The 19,935-nt window shown below is 41.7% G+C and overlaps 1 protein-coding gene across 2 annotated transcripts in view; it reads left to right on the top strand.

The window, feature by feature from the left end:
* Positions 1–583: 583 nt before the first annotated feature.
* The window catches only part of LOC146007444 (uncharacterized), a 40,616-nt gene continuing 21,264 nt past the window's right edge, over positions 584–19,935 (top strand). For both annotated transcript variants that reach the window (XM_083145795.1, XM_083145794.1), the window contains exons 1-2: positions 584–714; positions 5,348–5,550. In XM_083145795.1, coding sequence (XP_083001921.1) covers positions 5,520–5,550 — 31 coding nt within the window. In that variant the 5' untranslated portion in view covers positions 584–714; positions 5,348–5,519. The remainder of the gene's footprint in view (positions 715–5,347; positions 5,551–19,935) is intronic.

Raw genomic sequence — 19,935 nt, 5'->3', positions numbered from 1 at the left:
TATATATATATATATATATATATATATATATATATATATATATATATATATATATATATATATATATATATATAAAATGACATACCTCCCAACATGACCCTCTCCAGGAGGGACACAATGCTCTGTTTCTGGACTTTCCTCTTAATTAATGATTGCCATCACCTGTTTTAAGCAGGTTAATGGTCAAGAAAGGAATTTCACCTCAAGTGATGGCAATCATAAATTAAGAGAGAAGTCCAGAAACAGAGCAATGTGTCCCACCTGGAGAGGGTCATGTTGGGAGGTATGTAACGATACATAGTTCAAGAGTGCCCCACAAAAAGAGTCTTCTTTTCTTCCCCTTAATTTGTGCCAGATAGGTCTGACCCGGAAATGGTTAGCCTTTCTCTCATTTAAAGCCTACTCTGCGTTTCACGGTGTTTCCGGGTACTGTGTTCCAGTCTGCGCCTGCGCAGTACGCTCTCTGACAAGCCGCACTTCAAAATCAAGCGTCTGGCTGTTAGAGAGTGCACCGCGCAGGCGCCGAAAGGAACGCATGAGCCGGAAGACGCAGGTCTTTGGAACGCAGAATCCGGAAACGCTGTGGAACGCAAACCAGGATGTAAATGAGCAGACGGGTAAACATTTCCGGTTCAGGCCTTTCGGGCACAAAAGCGGGGACAATACGGCTGATGTGTCCCATGTAACCCTATACAGCAGCGCTGTCATATGCTGGTGAGAGGGGGTAATGATTATTACCGGGGTTATTATGGTGTATTATATGCATATTATAGTATGGGAGGGTCTGTGCATGGCACCAGGGGTATTACTGCAGGTTATCTGCCCCATAGGAGGCTCTGTTCCTGCTATCAGTGTTCTTACTGTACATTATATACATAGTGTATGTTCTATCCCATCATAGGAGGGTATAGTCCTGGCATTGTTATTGTGTATATTACATATATCACATTGTAGGAGTGTCTGATCCTTATATTATATGTTATTATTGTGTATTATATAATATTACATCATATCCCATCATAGGAGGGTATAGTCCTGGCATTGTTATTGTGTATATTACATATATCACATTGTAGGAGTGTCTGAGCCTAATATTATATGTTATTATTGTAAATGATATAATATTACATCATATATCCCTTCATAGGAGGGTATTGTTGTTATTGTATTTTACATATATCCGATCATAGGAGGGTCTGGTCTTGGTATTATTATTATATGGTTCATATCTTATTGTTATGATTGCGGATTATATAAATATTATATCTTGTTATCATATGCCTGTTTCTGATATTTCTGTTGCGCGTGTGTGTGTGTATCACATTATAGGAAGCCTTGTTCCTGAGATCAGTGTTCTTATTGTATATTATTTAAATATGACATTTTATCATATAATAGTACAGTCTGTACTAATATTTCTTATCATTTTATATTATATATATTCTATCACAATACAGAAGCATTTGTTCTATTATAATATTGCCTAATATTGATTTATTATTTATTTATTACCAGTTATTGTATAGCGCACACATATTCCGCAGCGCTGTACGGAGAATATTATTGCCAATTATTTATATAGCGCACACATATTCCGCAGCGCTGTACAGAGAATATTATTACCAGTTATTATATAGCGCACACATATTCTGCAGCGGTGTACAGAGAATATTATTACCAGTTATTATATAGCGCACACATAATCCACAGCGCTGTACAGAGACTACTATTACCAGTTATTATATAGCGCACACATATTCCACAGCGCTGTACAGAGATTATTACCAGTTATTATATAGTGCACACATATTCCGCAGCGCTGTACAGAGACTATTATTACCAGTTATTATATAGCGCACACATATTCCGCAGCGCGGTACAGAGAATATTATTACCAGTTATTTATATAGCGCACACATATTCCACAGCGCTGTACAGAGATTATTATTACCAGTTATTATATAGCGCACACATATTCCACAGCGCTGTACAGAGATTATTACCAGTTATTATATAGTGCACACATATTCCGCAGCGCTGTACAGAGACTATTATTATCAGTTATTATATAGCGCACACATATTCCGCAGCGCTGTACAGAGACTATTATTACCAGTTATTTATATAGCGCACACATATTCCACAGCGCTGTACAGAGACTATTATTACCAGTTATTTATATAGCGCACACATATTCCACAGCACTGTACAGAGATTATTATTACCAGTTATTTATATATCGCACACATATTCCGCAGCGCTGTACAGAGAATATTATTACCAGTTATTATATAGCGCACCCATATACCGCAGCGCTGTACAGATAATATTATTACCAGTTATTATATAGCGCACACATATTCTACAGCGCTGTACAGAGAATATTATTACCAGTTATTATATAGCGCACACATATTCCGCAGCACTGTACAGATAATATTATTACCAGTTATTTATATAACGCACACATATTCTGCAGCGCTGTACAGAGACTATTATTACGTTATTTATATAGTGTACATATATTCCGTAGTGCTGTATAGAGACTAGTATTACCAGTTATTATATAGCGCACACATATTCCGCAGCGCTGTATAGAGACTATTATTATCCAGTTATTATATAGCGCACACATATTCCGCAGCGCTGTACAGAGACTATTATTACCAGTTATTTATATAGTGCACACATATTCCGCAGCGCTGTACAGAGTATATTATTACCTGTTATTTATATAGCGCACACATATTCCGCAGCGCTGTACAGAGAATATTATTACCAGTTATTTATATAACGCACACATATTACGCAGCGCTGTACAGAGACTATTGTTACATTATTTATATAGCGCACACATATTCCGCAGCGCTGTACAGAGACTATTATTACCAGGTATTATATAGCGCACACATATTCCGCAGCGCTGTACAGAGATTATTATTACCAGTTATTATATAGCGCACACATATTCCGCAGCGCTGTACAGAGACTATTATTACCAGGTATTATATAGTGCACACATATTCCGCAGCACTGTACAGAGACTATTATTACCAGGTATTATATAGCGCACACATATTCCGCAGCACTGTACAGAGACTATTATTACCAGTTATTATATAGCGCACACATATTCCGCAGCACTGTACAGAGACTATTATTACCAGTTATTATATAGCGCACACATATTCCGCAGCGCTGTACAGAGACTATTATTACCAGGTATTATATAGCGCACACATATTCCGCAGCGCTGTACAGAGACTATTATTACCAGGTATTATATAGCGCACACATATTCCGCAGCTCTGTACAGAGTATATTATTACCTGTTATTTATATAGCGCACACATATTCCGCAGCGCTGTACAGAGAATATTATTACCAGTTATTTATATAACGCACACATATTACGCAGCGCTGTACAGAGACTATTGTTACGTTATTTATATAGCGCACACATATTCCGCAGCGCTGTACAGAGACTATTATTACGTTATTTATATAGCGCACACATATTCCACAGCGCTGTACAGACTATTATTACCAGATATTATATAACGCACACATATTCCACAGCGCTGTACAGAGACTATTATTACCAGTTATTATATAGCGCACACATATTCTGCAGCGCTGTACAGAGAATATTATTACCAGTTATTTATATAACGCACACATATACCGCAGCGCTGTACAGAGACTATTATTATCAGTTATTTATATAGCGCACACATATTCTGCAGCGCTGTACAGAGAATATTATTGCCAGTTATTCTATAGTGCACACATATTCCTCAGCGCTCTACAGAGACTATTATTATCAGTTATTTATATAGCGCACACATATTCTGCAGCGCTGTACAGAGAATATTATTGCCAGTTATTATATAGCGCACACATATTCCGCAGCGCCGTACAGAGATTATTACCAGTTATTATATAGCGCACACATATTCCGCAGCGCTGTACAGAGAATATTATTACCAGTTATTATATAGCGCACACATATTCCGCAGCGCTGTACAGAGAATATTATTACCAGTTATTATATAGCGCACACATATACCGCAGAGCTGTACAGAGAATATTATTACCAGTTATTATATAGCGCACACATATTCCGCAGCGCTGTACAGAGATTATTATTACCAGTTATTATATAGCGCACACATATTCCGCAGCGCTGTACAGAGAATATTATTACCAGTTATTATATAGCGCACACATATTCCGCAGCGCTGTACAGAGAATATTATTACCAGTTATTATATAGCGCACACATATTCCGCAGCACTGTACAGAGACTATTATTACCAGTTATTATATAGCGCACACATATTCCTCAGTGCTGTACAGAGACTATTATTACCAGTTATTATATAGCGCACACATATTCCGCAGCGCTGTACAGAGACTATTATTACCAGTTATTTATATAGCGCACACATATTCCGCAGCACTGTACAGAGAATATTATTACCAGTTATTATATAGCGCGCACATATTCCGCAGCGCTGTACAGAGACTATTATTACCAGTTATTATATAGCGCACACATATTCCGCAGCGCTGTACAGAGACTATTATTACCAGTTATTTATATAGCGCACACATATTCCGCAGCGCTGTACAGAGACTAGTATTACCAGTTATTATATAGCGCACACATATTCCTCAGCGCTGTACAGAGACTATTATTACCAGTTATTATATAGCGCACACATATTCCGCAGCGCTGTACAGAGACTATTATTACCAGTTATTATATAGCGCACACATATTCCGCAGCGCTGTACAGAGAATATTATTACCAGTTATTTATATAGCGCACACATATTCCGCAGTGCTGTACAGAGAATATTATTACCAGTTATCATATAGCGCACACATATTCCGCAGCGCTGTACAGAGACTATTATTACCAGTTATTATATAGCGCACACATATTCCGCAGCGCTGTACAGAGAATATTATTACCAGTTATTATATAGAGCACACATATTCCGCAGCGCTGTACAGAGAATATTATTACCAGTTATATATAGTGCACACATATCCTGCAGCGCTGTACAGAGACTATTATTACCAGTTATTATATAGCGCACACATATTCCGCAGCACTGTACAGAGAATATTATTACCAGTTATTATATAGCGCACACATATTCCGCAGCGCTGTACAGAGACTATTATTACCAGTTATTATATAGCGCACACATATTCCGCAGCGCTGTGCAGAGAATATTATTACCAGTTATTATATAACGCACACATATTCCACAGCGCTGTACAGAGAATATTATTACCAGTTATTTATATAACGCACACATCTTTTAATACACAGGAACATATCTTTGTGGAGACGCCTGGGGATTGTGACCACCCCGTACCCCATCAGACACCCCCCGGGGCCTGGTGGTCTGATCGGGATCCGGAGCCCAACCTCTATCGGTCCTGACACATGAGGTGGGGTGGGAGTATATCGGACGACCCCGGGTCTGTACCAGGAGCTGAGGATGGAGAATCACCGGCCCCTCACGTCACCCGGTAAGAGGATATTTCTTTAATGCTTACCTGAGGGTGTGGTGGTCAACATGACAAATGTCAAACTGCAACATATGTATTTTTTATATATTTTTACCGTTTTTTGGGGGGAAATCTTGTATTTTTTATATAATATATGACCAACCATTAGTAAATACGTGTACCCTCGCAGACTCGCTATTCCCCATTGTAGTAAATAGTAAATCGAGTAAACTTTGGGAAGACATGTAAAAACCCAGAAAACGTCTTCTTAACCGCTGCCGACTTATGTAATATCGACTGTATAATGTTGGCCTTAGACCAGGCATGTCCAAACCATGGCCCTCCAGCTGTTGTGAAAGTCCCATCATGCCTTGTGCAAGTTTGCTATTAGGGAAATGCTAAATCTGTGTCAAGGCATGCTGGGATGTGTAGTTTCACAACAGCTGGAGGGCCACAGTTTGGACATGCCTGGCTTTTTTCCGAACATTTTGTCCTGTTGTAAAGCAGTTTTCCTGTGAATGTGCTGCGGTCAGTAACTAGAGCAGGGGTGGGCAACAGGCGGCCCGTGAGACGCTCAGGTCTGGCCCGCTGCCCTGACCTATATCACAATGACAAGCGGCCCGACTAGCTGAGCCGCTTGTCATTTAACCGGCAGGGCTAAATAGTGCGGTGCTGCCGACTATCTCTAACTGCGCTGCATTACTGGGAGTCTAGTGTAGGAGGGGACGCGGTCACGTGGCAGCCGCCTCCCCGCCATTGATTTGTGTGACCGCGTTTCGCCCACACTCCCAGTAATGCTGTGCGGGGCGGCCGAAATCGGGACCTCCGTCTTCCCTGCCGCCGGGCTGTAGCAGCTTTCTCTCTGCAGCAGCTCCGTCCTCCCTCCCAGCTGCAGGCATGAGAGGGCAGAGGAAGTTCCCCTTGCTGGGGCCACAGCAGCGCACAGCACTTGCTCCCCGGAGCCTCATATGGGGCATTGTGCAGAAAGTACAGCACCTGCTCCGCAGCTATGTGCTTCCTGTCCGGCTCCCGGGGGTACCCTATGTGAAGCTGACCTTGATGCTGAGAGGCTGGGAAGAGGCCATCAGGTTTGGGCTGCTGCAGGAGATCGTGGAAGACTAAGGAGGTAACCCAGGTGCAGGCAGGTATGTGGGGTGAAGAATTACCACCCACAAGCTGCTGTAAACACAGTGCCGTCACCCTCCCACTGCCGTCACCCCCCCCCGCTGCTGTCACCCACACACTGCTATCACCCTCCTGATGCCACACCCTTACGCTACTTCACCCACACACTGCCGTCACGCTCCCACTGCTGTCAAGCCTCCCGCAGCTGTCACCATCCTACTGCCATCACCCACATGCTGCCATCACCCACATGTTGCCATGTATACTCTGCCCAGTGCAGCCCCTCCACTCCCCATAACGTAATTTTGGGATCAATCCGGGTGACCTAACGTATCATTTTGTGTGGCATAATGTGTACAGGGCAAGTATAAAGGGGTCTACTATTGTGTTGCATAATATGTATAAGGGGTATATGGTGTGGTAAACTACACTCAAGGACACCCCCCATTTGCGTGACCACACCCCTTTTGCATGACCACACCCACTTTTCCTGAGTGCGGCCCTCTAACATTTACTGGAAGTGTTAAGCGGCCCCCCAGCTGAAATTATTGCCCACCCCTGGACTAGAGTATAGTGCTGCGGACTGGATGATATTACATAGTACAGATGGAGCGCCCTTCATTCAGATGGAGCACCCTGGTGGAAGATTCGCCAACCGCGTCCCCTTACAACGGAGCTCCCCGCCAGCGGTCCCCCGCCGATAGGAAACTGGGATGCGCGTCCCAATCAGATGTATCAGTCCGTTCCCCAGTGGGGGTGGTCTGGCGAGCCCCAGCACTGAATGAGCGGCACTACATCTGTAACTATAGCACCAGGATGTTCAGTTCCCTCTTTATTAAATGTGTATGTGGCGAGGCTAAAGCAGCGTTCCTGACTAACCTGGCCTGTTGTAATCAATACCCGGCAACTTTCAGTTTGTATATTAATTTCGTAAAACTATATTTCTGCTGAAATTTGGCCTTAAACTACCTCAGATTCGCACACAAGTAGATATAGAATTAACTTAATTGAGTGAGACGTGAAAAATCACGACGTGCTCCTATTTTTTTTACTGAGGTAAAAATTGAAGATTAGAAGTATTGTTAGAAACGCCAGCTGTTGTTGAACTACAAATCCCAGCATGCCCTGCATCAGTTTTAGCATGGCCAAATAGTAAAACTGTAGCAGGACATGCTGGGATGTGTAGTTCAACAACAGCTGCAATAGGTCGTCATTTTAGGTTAAATTGTAAGGAGGAGGGTATGGTTTGGAGGAGAGGGCAAAGGTGACCATACACTAGTATGATTTGGGCACATTTTACCTGTTTCCGATGCATCAGCGGTGTCTCCAGAGGAGGGGCTGCAGCACAGTCCAAAATTCAAATAGGGGAGAAACACCAACTGCCAGTGAGTCAGTTTGGAATGGCCGTTGCTGTGGCTCCCCTATTTGAATTTTGGACTCCCCTGGGAGTGGCTGTTCTAAGCCTCCTTCAGTCTTGCAGCCATTATTAAAACTATGTGGCATTACTTGATCTGGGGTAAAGCTATGGGACCTAAAACGTCGACATGCACTAGTTCAACATGGAGAAGGTTGACACATAAAAGGTCAACATGAGTTTTTAGCTCCCCATGCCAGGTGACTCGCTCTGCTACTGCTACGCTCGGCACACCTCACCGTTCCCAGTCGGACTCCAAGTAGATTGTACACAATGAAAAAAAGGCAAAAAATGTGATGTCGATCTTTTCATGTGTATTTTGGCAATGTCGACATAGTGTGTTGACCTATCATCCGGATGGTTCTGGTATAGCGGATTGATGGCATCTAGATCGCCAATCGCATAGTTGACCAATCTTGGTCGAACGCATTTAGTTAGATGCCAAAAGATAGTCAACAGCGTCTATATCGACAGTACTGAAAAGTAGACGCACACGTTGGATTGATGGGGGCGTAATCGACAGTCACAAGTTTTTCACACTTTTTTTGGTGCATATGTCGACATAGGTCAACTTGGACCCCAAATAAGTGTACAGTGTCCCCTTGCATGGCTCAGCACACTATTATAATCTCGCACTATGCCCGCTTGGATGGTAACGTATGAATCAAATCGGTCTAAAGCAAAAAAAAAAACATGAAAAAGTTGTGTCGATAATGTGACTGTCGATCTAACGCTTTTGTTACTGTGAAATGGTCGGGTGAGTGGTCGACCACATATGTGATTGTCGATCTAGATTCCGTGGACCGGATACGCATCCAGATCCCATTGGAGTTTGAGTTTCCCATTTGCTACTCTGTGTTGTTGCAGTTTTCGTTTCTAGATTATCACCGCAATTAAAAATGAGTTTGCACTTTGAAATTGTTTGACATAAATTGCCAACTTTAAAATATATATACATTTTTTTTGTTTGTTTTTTACTTATTTTGTACTTTTTTTTTTTTTTCTTTGATCAATTTTGCTCATAAATTTGATTACTTACGTCTATATTTTACATGCAACGTACATACCGGGCTTGAGATCCCAACATGGGACAGGGGCAAGCTTCATTGAGCTTCTGATAGGGGCGTCTAAAGACACCATTCCAGCACAAGGCGATGAAGAGGTTGGAGCAGCGTGCAATTTTTAAATGAGCCCCACAAAGGGCTTCATTCTGTAGTAGGCTTATCTGTGTGTAGGAAAGCCGCGCACAAGAAAATTGTGCATCTCAAGAACGTAGGAACAGTTGTGCCAGGCGTACGCTGCTGGATCTGGAGAGGTCAACCGGCAATGCCGTTACCAAACTCTGCTCTTTCTTTGGAGGCCTCCTAAGCAACCTTTGTGATGGCCTTTGCTGACAACTTCTGTGGACATTGGCGAAGACGATGAGTGGTCTTGTCTCTGTGGCTTGACCATGATGCCATGATACCAGTCAAAAAGCTATTACCTGGCTTTTGGATCACCACCGCACGGAATTGAGGAAGGATGTTCAATTGCCAGCAGGTGAGGACTTTACGTAGACTTGGTCATCTTTCATGTCACCACCATTTATGGGGTCCGTTCATTCCAGATGTGCCACACAAGTGGAAGTTGCACAAAGATGCCAGCCGCCGATGATAACTAATCATGCTTCTGCCTTACAGATGCATTCCCCACAGGCTACGGTTGCCGTGCCTCTGCCATTCGCATATAATACTACCGGGGCCAACTGTCAAAAACAGTGTCAATCCTAGAATTAAGGCGTGGGTGTGTTGATAAGGTTAACGTGCTACTTACAGAGGGTTAGTAAAACCGCAAGTTGTCCCTGCAATCCGGTTACCTTGTCGACATGCTAGCGCCTGCATTCCCAGATCGACATATCACTGCCGACATAGTGGCTGTCTCGGCCACTGCCTGTTCACCTGCAAGGGACACGCCTCCCAAATGGTGTACCTGCGGTCATCCCCCACTAGTAATTATGCCACAATTCTGTTTCTGTGATGTAGGATTTTTACCCATTGTAGTGAGGTGCGCGGCACATCAACGGATCGCCAGAATTTCATAGGATTGGTAATATTAATACTGAGGCATGGATATATTATAACTGGTGATCTTGGGGCATGAGGCACTGGGGATAATGAGGCACAGGTGAACAGGAGTTGGTATAACTGGTAATACTTGTGGCACGGGTGTACCGGGAGATGGTATAACTGGTAGCGCTAAGGTGCAAGACACTGACAAGAATTATAATATTTATGTATAACCAGTTATTTATATATTCTGCAGAGATTTACAGAGTATAGATGAACAGTCACATCAGTCCCTGCCCCAGTGGAGCTTACAATCTATATTCCCTACCACATGTACACGCACACACAGACATTCTAGGGTTAATTTTGTTGGGGGCCAGTTAACCTACCAGTATATTTTTGAAATGTGTGAGGAAACCGGAGTACCCGGAGGAAACCCACGCAAGCACAGGGAGAATGTACAAACTCCACACAGTTGGGGCCATGGTAGGAATCAAACCCATGACCTCAGTGCTGTGAGGCGCCATCACCACCATCCATACTGCCCATCTGTGTTGCCAATAATGATTCACTTGGTAATATTACAATGGAAATCGTAATCGGCCCCATTGGCCACTGAACTTGTTGGGGAATTATTGGGCACAAGGTTTTTTTTTATGTTAAAAAAACAAAACCATTGCAGACCCTGCACCCGGTGGACTCCGCAACTCCCGGTCATCTGTCCTCCATATTTCCTCTGCCGAGGTGATTACTGGTGGGCGAGTGGCCTGCTGGGAGATGTAGCTATTCTGGACACATACATACATACATACATACATACTGTACATGCATACATACATGTACTGAGAAGACCGTTTCCCTGCCGGCTGGATTGATTGTAGAGTTGGGTGTCCTCCTTGACTCTGAAATGTCCTTTGTTCCCCACCTTCATCGCTGTTTGCGGCCATATATATGATGCTGCGCGCAGCTTAGAATGGGCCCTACAGATGGAGCCACACCCGGTATTGTGATGTGGCGGACGGCGGGATGGTAGATGAGCGCGGCTCCACCTGTATTCTGCGGCGTTATTCAGCTGAATTGATTTCTGACCCTACACCGGAAATAAAAATGAAGCCGATGTTTTTTACTGTATAAGAATCCGGGTCACAGCTCTATGAGGAAGACGTTAGAGTTCCCATGAACCCACTTATATAAGAAACCCCTCTCTGGATAGATGAGCAGGTTTGTATCAAACTAGTAATGACTTTGCAGTACTCTGGCTGAAGATGTCACTAGGGCGCCAGGGCAGAGCTGTTGGCGTCAATGGACCAGAAGTACATCTGACTTTGACCTTGTCCCCAAAGGTTGATGGTTGCACATGCGTGAATATCCAAATTATGATTGGAGGAAAAATCATTCGCTGATGAGTGACCATCTTTTTCCTTCGTGCAGCTGCATGCCAGTGGATGTGTTAGTGCACACATTCCCTCGCATGCTAGTGAGGGGATTCGATTGGCGAGCGGCGTTTGCCTGTTCGCCTTCCCACACACAATAATACTCTCCTCCAGTCTCCAAACCTACAAGCGTTCCCTGAAAACTCACCTCTTCAGGCAGCCTATGAAACTCTAGAACCGCCCACATAACCTTTCCTATCCAATTACTTCCCATTTGTACAGCCCTCACATATCCTCACTTCAGTTGGGTGCCGGACGGGGTCCCGACAGTTGGGATCCCGACAGTCATTAACCCGACGTCAGGATCCCGACTGTCAAAACACAGATAGACGGGTTCCTGGCGAGCGTAGCGAGCCCGCTAGGGGCTTTGTTGCACTCACCATGCTGTCTGAGTCCAGCCAGTCGGGCTAATGACTGTCGGGATCCCGACTGTCGGAACCCTATACCACCCCCACTTCAGTTATCTTTCTTCAGTTTAACATCCTCCTGATCCCTGGCCAGCATTGCTGGGTCACCGTATCCTACAGCCCACCAAGAACCTTTGCAACCTGGTGGACTAGTATGCAGTAGATGGCACCTATCCTCAATGCCTATTTCCCTATAGATTGTAAGCTTGCGAGCAGGGCCCTCCTACCATTTTCACTGTCTGCAACTAGCCAACCTCAGGAATATTACTGATGTCCCTAGTACACCGTGAAATCATAGGGGGAAATTTGCTAAGATGTGTATTCTACTTCACATGTGATGCTGCTGTGGGCAACCAATCAGATCCTGTCTACTATCTTCTAGAGGGTGCTCAATAAATAAGTAGATTCTGATTGGTTGACCATAGCAACATCACATGTGAAGTAGAATACACATCATAGTAAATTTCCCCCATAATGTCTTACACAAAATGGCTGCCTTCTCTGGAGACGATTGATGCGTTTTAAATTGCTAGGGCTGCAATCCAAAGTATTTTATGCTTTGATCTTTCAGTCAAAGTAACTTTTTTTTTTTTTTTATTGCTTTTTATTCATATTAAATCTACATATATGTAGATAGATTAAACATATTAAAACATACAAAGTACACAAAAAGCTGGATATAATTGCAAATAACAATATCGCCTAGTGTGTACGCTGTACATTGTTAACGAACCGCTCCCTCGTCCAAATGTGTTTGAACGAGGGAAATCTTGTTAACAACGGTCATGCCGCTGTGTTTGCACTTGCCAACGCCTGCCCCCTGCCTGGTTCTAGCGTGTATGGGCCTCAAGTTAATGTTACGCATTAGTCCTACTTATTAATTATTATATCATTAAATAAAACTGAATAGCAAAACAAAAAGGAAACTGTGAAGACACTTTAGAGAAAAACACATACACACACATACACACAAGCAAACGAGAACATCTCAATAAAACTGATGGTTTTGAATTTAGTGCCTGACTGCGCTGCAAAGTTGCAGCTGCCACCCAGACAGAAAGTAAACTCACCTCTTGTAAATCTGTGTGTTATTTGAAAATGGATCGCTATTCACTATCTGCTGCAAATCCATACCAATCCATCCATATCGAATGATTTTTCCAGTCTGCGCACACGTAACTATGACCCTCCCACAACTTCTCAACAGCGACAGAATGATCGATGCCGGCGCCGATGTCACAGGCCCTCCCTGAAAACCTCCTGGCAAGCCTTCATTTTTCCCCGACACTCCCAGAAAATGGCCGGCTACCACCAACACACACAGTCTTCCTGTCTGTCAAATGGCAAGGGCATTGCGATTTTAGATATTTTTGTCGTTATTTCGCATACGAACAGTAGGCATGTGCAGTCCGCCAAAACAGATTGAGAATTCGCACAATAACTATCAACTTTGAATAATACCCTTTAATTAAAAAAATGTTGAGATCCAACCATAAGGTGTTTTTCTGTATATTGCCTCTATAATATGTTGGACTTGTTTACAGTTTAAGATTGAGAATGCTAGTCGTAATTTCCTACTGTCGGATAGGATTGATAGGGGATGATTTAGTGGACTCTTGATGCTAGGCAGATTTAATACCTCTAATCTGGATTGCCCTTGTAAAATATCATGACATGGATCAATATGGTCTTGCTTATTTGTGCTCAAAGTACGAGCTACACTTTATATTCATTTCAATGAACTCAATAATTTAGGAGGAACTCTGAGACAATGGTCTCTGTAAAGATTTGAGGTGAACATCTATATAGATATATAGGTGTAGAGGTATCGCGGCACTACAATCTTAAATAAAGTCACAGGCAACTTCTTGAGAACCAACGTTTCAAATGTATTTATCACGTGTCACGCCCTGACGAAAAATGTGATAGATACATTTGAAATGTTGGTTCTGAAGAAGTATCCTGTGACTATATTTAAGGTTGTAGTGCCGCGATACCTCTACACCTGTACATGAGAAGTGACTCTTTTTCTTCGCCTAGGATGGCACCCAGGTTTACTACAAGCATACGGAGTGACGGCCACATATCGCTTGATATATAGATAGATATCTTATACCTATACTGTAGAAAAAATTATTACACAGCTAAATGTATTTATTTATTAACAGTTTCTTATATAGCGCACACATATTCCGCAGCGCTTTACAGAGTATAGTTGAGCATTCACATCAGTCCCTGCCCCAGAGAAGCTTACAATCTATATTCCCTACCACATGTACACGCACACACACAGACATTCTAGGTTTATTTTTGTTGGAAGCCAATTTAACCTACCTGTATATTTTTGGATTGTGGGAGGAAACCGGAGTACCCGGAGGAAACCCACGCAAGCACGGGGAGAATATACAAACTCCGCACCGTTAGAGCCATGGTGGGGATCAAACCTGTGCTAACCATTACACCATCCGTACTGCCCCAATAAAATAAATAAAATAAGGTCACCAACTGGAGTTAGTACAGAGAAGAGAATTAACTGATTTTGAACACTCCCTTAGTCCTTTATCATAGGATACAAAGTGATCATAAGTCGAAAAAGAGGCAGTAACACCTCTCCAGACAGTGGAATCTAAATAAGAAGTGACTGGACACTAGTGGCCAATATACACAGAGTAGAAGAAGACCATTTACAACTAGTACTTTCTAAAGTGCATTCTCCTAAAACCATACTGGAAAGCTACTTGTCAGAAGAAACAAGGACAGTTTTTCAAACTTTATATACAGTACCTTCATAAAGTCAAATAGTTTGGTAGTTGGAGTTTTCTTTATGTCTATGTGTTACGGTTCTGGGAGAAAACCCAAGCAGAGGTTACTGGTGAGCACAGGCCACAATCCCAACCCTGATTGTGTTAATCCCTCCAGAGATTAGAGGCAGCTGCAGAGCTAAGACTTCACCTATAATAGCCACGTTTTAAGGGGCAAATTAGGTCTGCCCCAACTCCTGTGCCACCAGGCCTTGCAGGGAGACAAGGTGCCCAACACCTCCAGAGCGGACAAGAGGAGAACTAACCAAACCCGTAAAAATGGGAAACTAAACAAAATGTGGCACAGCAGTTCCCCACAGGAAAGGATCCTCCAGTAGTCCAACGTACAAATATCACTGGACAGGTAACCCCTAAGCAGGTCTACTAACAAAGGTCGTGAAGTAGGAAACAGTGATAAAATTGCTAACCAAACTACTGTAAATGTAACAATGCATAAAGGTGTTAAACATATCTATAATTCCTTTAAGCTAGGCACATGTATGCAACAATGCATGAAGATATTCAGAATCGGGAAAATAACCCAGGCAGTGCTATTGGAAAGATTCTGCATGAAAGAGAGACAATAAAACTTCACACAGATGATGCTGCACATGCAACCGTGGAAGAATCAAGAAATAGCAGAAAGATAACATCTCCATGGCTGGAACAAGGGCATCTACTGGGCTGGGTCCAAGACCCTGAACTCCGTCAGGATTGGAAATAATGGCTCTCTGACACAGGCAGGATTTTAGGCACACTGCAGGTATGCTAGCAGGACTCCTCAGACACAGGCTGGAATAACCTGGACTCTGGAGTATATACAGACAGTTGTTTGCTAGGAATCTGAGAATGTCTAGGAACATGGAAATAACCAGGAACCAGCAGAATACAATGGGTATCACGGGAATAATGAGAACTTTAACCAGACTCGAACAAGACTCTGACAAGACTAAAACCAGCAGGTTCTCAGTGCAGACAGGATACCTACATACCAAGAGGCCTAGCAGGCAGCCACACCCAAAGACCAAGGTATGCATGAAAACCAGGCAAGGTAGATCAGCAAAACCCACAGTGCTGATCAGGAGAGAACCTAAAACTCCAAACAGAACATGAATGACACCGCCGGAGGCGGCTTGTAACAATATGACTGATATTAAGAAATGTGAAGTAGTTGTTGGTATATAATTTATTGCAAGTAATCTGCAGAGGACATTTATAGATATCCCTGTTTACTTTTTACTGGTTTGTTTGTTTGTTTTTTCAATTCAGAATAGATATTTTGTCTCCCCCGCCCCCCACCACACTCCCACATTACCAGAAACAGGCATCGACCGCTTTTTCAAGGAACACTGAGATAAAGTTCCCTTGCCATGAAAGCCCACATGAAGATCTTGGATGACAGTAGCTTCAGGTGACCGATGCTGGTCAATGGAAAGAACCTTGTTCCGTTATTCCGTTACGCCAAAGACGCAAACCCTTATGCTGTCCATGAGAATTCTTTTTTTAACGTCTTTACTGCAGCCTACTCAATATATTTAGTCATGATTGGTTTACTATTATAATTCAGCGCTCTATGGTATATTATTAATTAAGTGTGTTGCTAGGGAAATGCAGCGGGTGAAAGATAAGTACTTACATTGTATTTCTCTCTAACAGGTCCTTGAGATGCCGCGAATGATCTGGAGGATTTATTACCCATACTTCAACTACTTCTTCATCCAACTGTTCAAGTGACCTAAATCGAGGAATCATCACAGAACTGACATGGATACACACACAGGTCATACATTGTATACATCTACTCATATTAAGGAGGAACCAGGCTCGTGTGAAGAAGAAAATGGCACAGACACTATTTGTGCACCCAGAGATCGAACACCGTACACTTCTACTCGTATTAAGGAAGAGGCCATGTCGGGTGAAAGCGGAAACCTCACAATCGCTGACATGTATACACCCACAGATCATATGCAACCTACAACTCATCTTAAGGAGGAATCAGTCTCATTTGATGACGGAAATTTCATAGGCCCTGACCTTTATACACCCACAGATCAGGTACAAGCAAACAAACAAATATCAAATCCTATTAAAGAGGAATCTGTGTCACATGGTGACATCAAAGACACCAACTGTGACACATCCACACATCATAATTTGACTCCTAGTAAGGAAGAAGTGACCTCTTGTAAAAAAATAAATCTCTTGGACACAGACATCTATTCTTTTACAATTACTGGTGAATATATTGAAGGCATTGGTAAATCCCCAATAAAAAACAAGCCCCCACAAGACCAATCTGCTTTGTCATCTCGCCAAACAACCAAGACCATGTACACTTGCCCTGTTTGTAAGAGGAGTTTTAATAATCACGGCAATCTTGTAAGACACCGAGAGACACACAAAGGGAAGACAATGACTTGCTCAGAGTGCGGGGCCAACTTCTGCAATAAAACTGATCTCTCAGTGCACATACGGACCCACAGAGCGAGCAGGAGCCTATACTGCTCAGAATGTGATAAGATGTTCGCTAGCAATTCCCACTTGGTCATCCATCAGAGAATCCATACGGGAGAGAAGCCATTTGCGTGTTCCGATTGCCATAAACGGTTTTCCAATAAATCAAACCTCGCTGAACACATGAGGGTTCATACCGGGTCGAAAGAGTTCTGTTGCACAGTTTGTGGAAAGTCTTATGCTCGAAAGGATAATCTCATTAGTCACCAGAGGATTCATCAGGGAGACGTAACCTTCACATGCTCGCCGTGCGGAAGGTGTTTTGTCGATGAGCACAAATTTGTTCGACATCAGAAATTTCACACATTGGAGAAGCCATTCTTCTGCACTCTTTGCAGGAAGCGCTTCACCCATAAATCCCTACTCCTCCGACACGAACGAACCCACATGGACGAGAAACCGTTCACTTGCTCTAAGTGTGATAAATGTTTCCCGAGGCAAGGTGAGCTAGTCAAGCATCAGAGAAGTCACACCGGCGAGAAGCCTTTTTCCTGTGCCGAATGCGGGAAAAGTTTTAGCACTGGCTCAGGCCTGATCAACCACAAGAAAATCCACACCACGGATAAACCCTTTGCGTGTTCCCTGTGTGGCAATAGCTTCAAGCAGAAAAACAACCTCATTAGACATCAGAGAGTCCACAGAGTAGAGAAGCCTTACACATGTTCTGAGTGCGGTAAAGGGTTCACTACGAAGTCCAACTTTATCATACACCAGAGAATTCACACAGTTAGGAGGCAACTTTCCTGCCCTAAATGTGGTAAACCTTTCCCTTACAAAAGTAAATTAAAAGAACATTTGCAAAGTCATTCCGATGAGCCTCAGTAACAGTTACATTTTTTAATTTTTTTAAAAAACATCTTGTGACCTGTTTATGTCATCTATATGCTATTTGTCTAAGAAACCCTGAGCACTTTTTTTTTTTTCATTGGGTGGCATTTATTTAATCCTTTGAGTGTCAACATTGCTGTGAGGGATGCTCAAAATATCCGCTAAAATGCCAGCGTCGCTCACATTTGTTATATAAATTCAAATAATAAATGTTGTGTAAAAAAAGATTATATTTCCTATATAAGGTAAATATTACAGGTCCATTATTATGAATAAACGTGTCTGCTTGCCAATTTTTACACCTATTTTGACAAATTGACTCAAAGGGTTAAATCATTTTCTATGCTCTGTATAGCCTACCTTGCCATGCTTCTATGATTTTGTTATTATAGTTACATGTAACTAGAGAATGTCAAAAACATATATTGTACCCTTAATAAATGTCCATATTTATCAATGTAGGACAGTTTGAGTTGATTCTTTTCAATCTTGCGAATGTTGATTCTATGACTTAAATTGAAAGTATTTGATTGTTAGGCAACACTTGTCCTCGTCTTTGTTTTTTTTATTATCGGAATAATTTTCTTGATTATTTCCGAGGAAATGCTATAGGAAAGGGTGTCGAGCACAAAATGCTCAAGAGTCAAGAGAAAAGTAAGTTTGAATTATATTATACAATCGCTTTAATGCAATTGTAGTCTTCAAAATCTGCTTTTAGTCTCATTATTTTTCTAAGTGGCTTTAGTCAGGCAGAAATGGAGAGTTAAGTAGGGTTTCCATTTTGTGTGTCCATTTTGTGTGTTCGAGCACCTGTGTAAATGTGACTGGATTTGAAAAATGTCTGTGATATGTAAGGGTTAACGTCTACAAAAATAAATAAAAAGTGGAACTCCTTAAATAAAATTTAAATGATTTTATTTTACATTTTATAATCGCTTAAATATTACAGCAGATTTCAAACTCTGTACATTTAACGTGAGTAGGCTTTTATATTGGCATTTATATTTGTATATAAATATAATAGATTTTATATTTTGCTAAATAATTTCATGGTATAATTTTTCAACCATTACACATGGTATTAAATCAAATATAATTTATTAAGAATAACATTCATTGAAAAAAATGATTCAAACTATTCAGTTAGTCAAGTAAAAAAGGATTATCAAAACTTGCAAACAATTTCAACAGTAATTTAAACATTACTAAATAATATTTTTTTGAATTTCTAAAGACTGTTTAGAAAACTTGGTTAACATCCCCACTGTTTTACAAGTTTGGGGGAATTTTTTATTTGCTTTTTTTTGTAAACTTTTGAATTTTCTGATGAGGAAGTCAGCCTGGCACTCATTGGTGTATATATATAATCTATCCAGGTAATAACCGCCACTCCACGCATACTGTTCATACTTTCACCCGGTGCATATCCTCCATTGAACAACAGATTTTATAATCTAATATTCGACTATACAACAAAAACGGCTGTCCTCTCTTCTCTTGAATGCAACGTTTCAATGAAAGATAAGAGAGGTCAGCCGTTTCTGTTGGGCTTCCATACAAGTGTGCAGTGGAATATTATATATATATATATATATATATATATATATATATATATATATATATATATATATATATATATTTGTATATTGCACAAGTTTAATGTATTATTTTTTAAATACTTAATAAAATCAATATAATTTGTAATTTTATTTTATTTCCTGATTAAGGTACTAATTCAGACTGTATCGCAAAGCACATTTATTCTCTAACAGGCAAAACTATGCTGTGCTGCAGTTAGTGCAAATGTAGTATGGGCAAAGAGATTTTGATTTTGCT

This window comes from Crinia signifera, chromosome 6 (assembly GCF_055691185.1).
Source record: "Crinia signifera chromosome 6, ASM5569118v1, whole genome shotgun sequence".
NCBI classification, from domain to species: Eukaryota; Metazoa; Chordata; class Amphibia; order Anura; family Myobatrachidae; genus Crinia; species Crinia signifera.
Note: the sequence above shows the minus strand (reverse complement) of the source record. Positions and strands in the feature narration are given on the sequence as shown.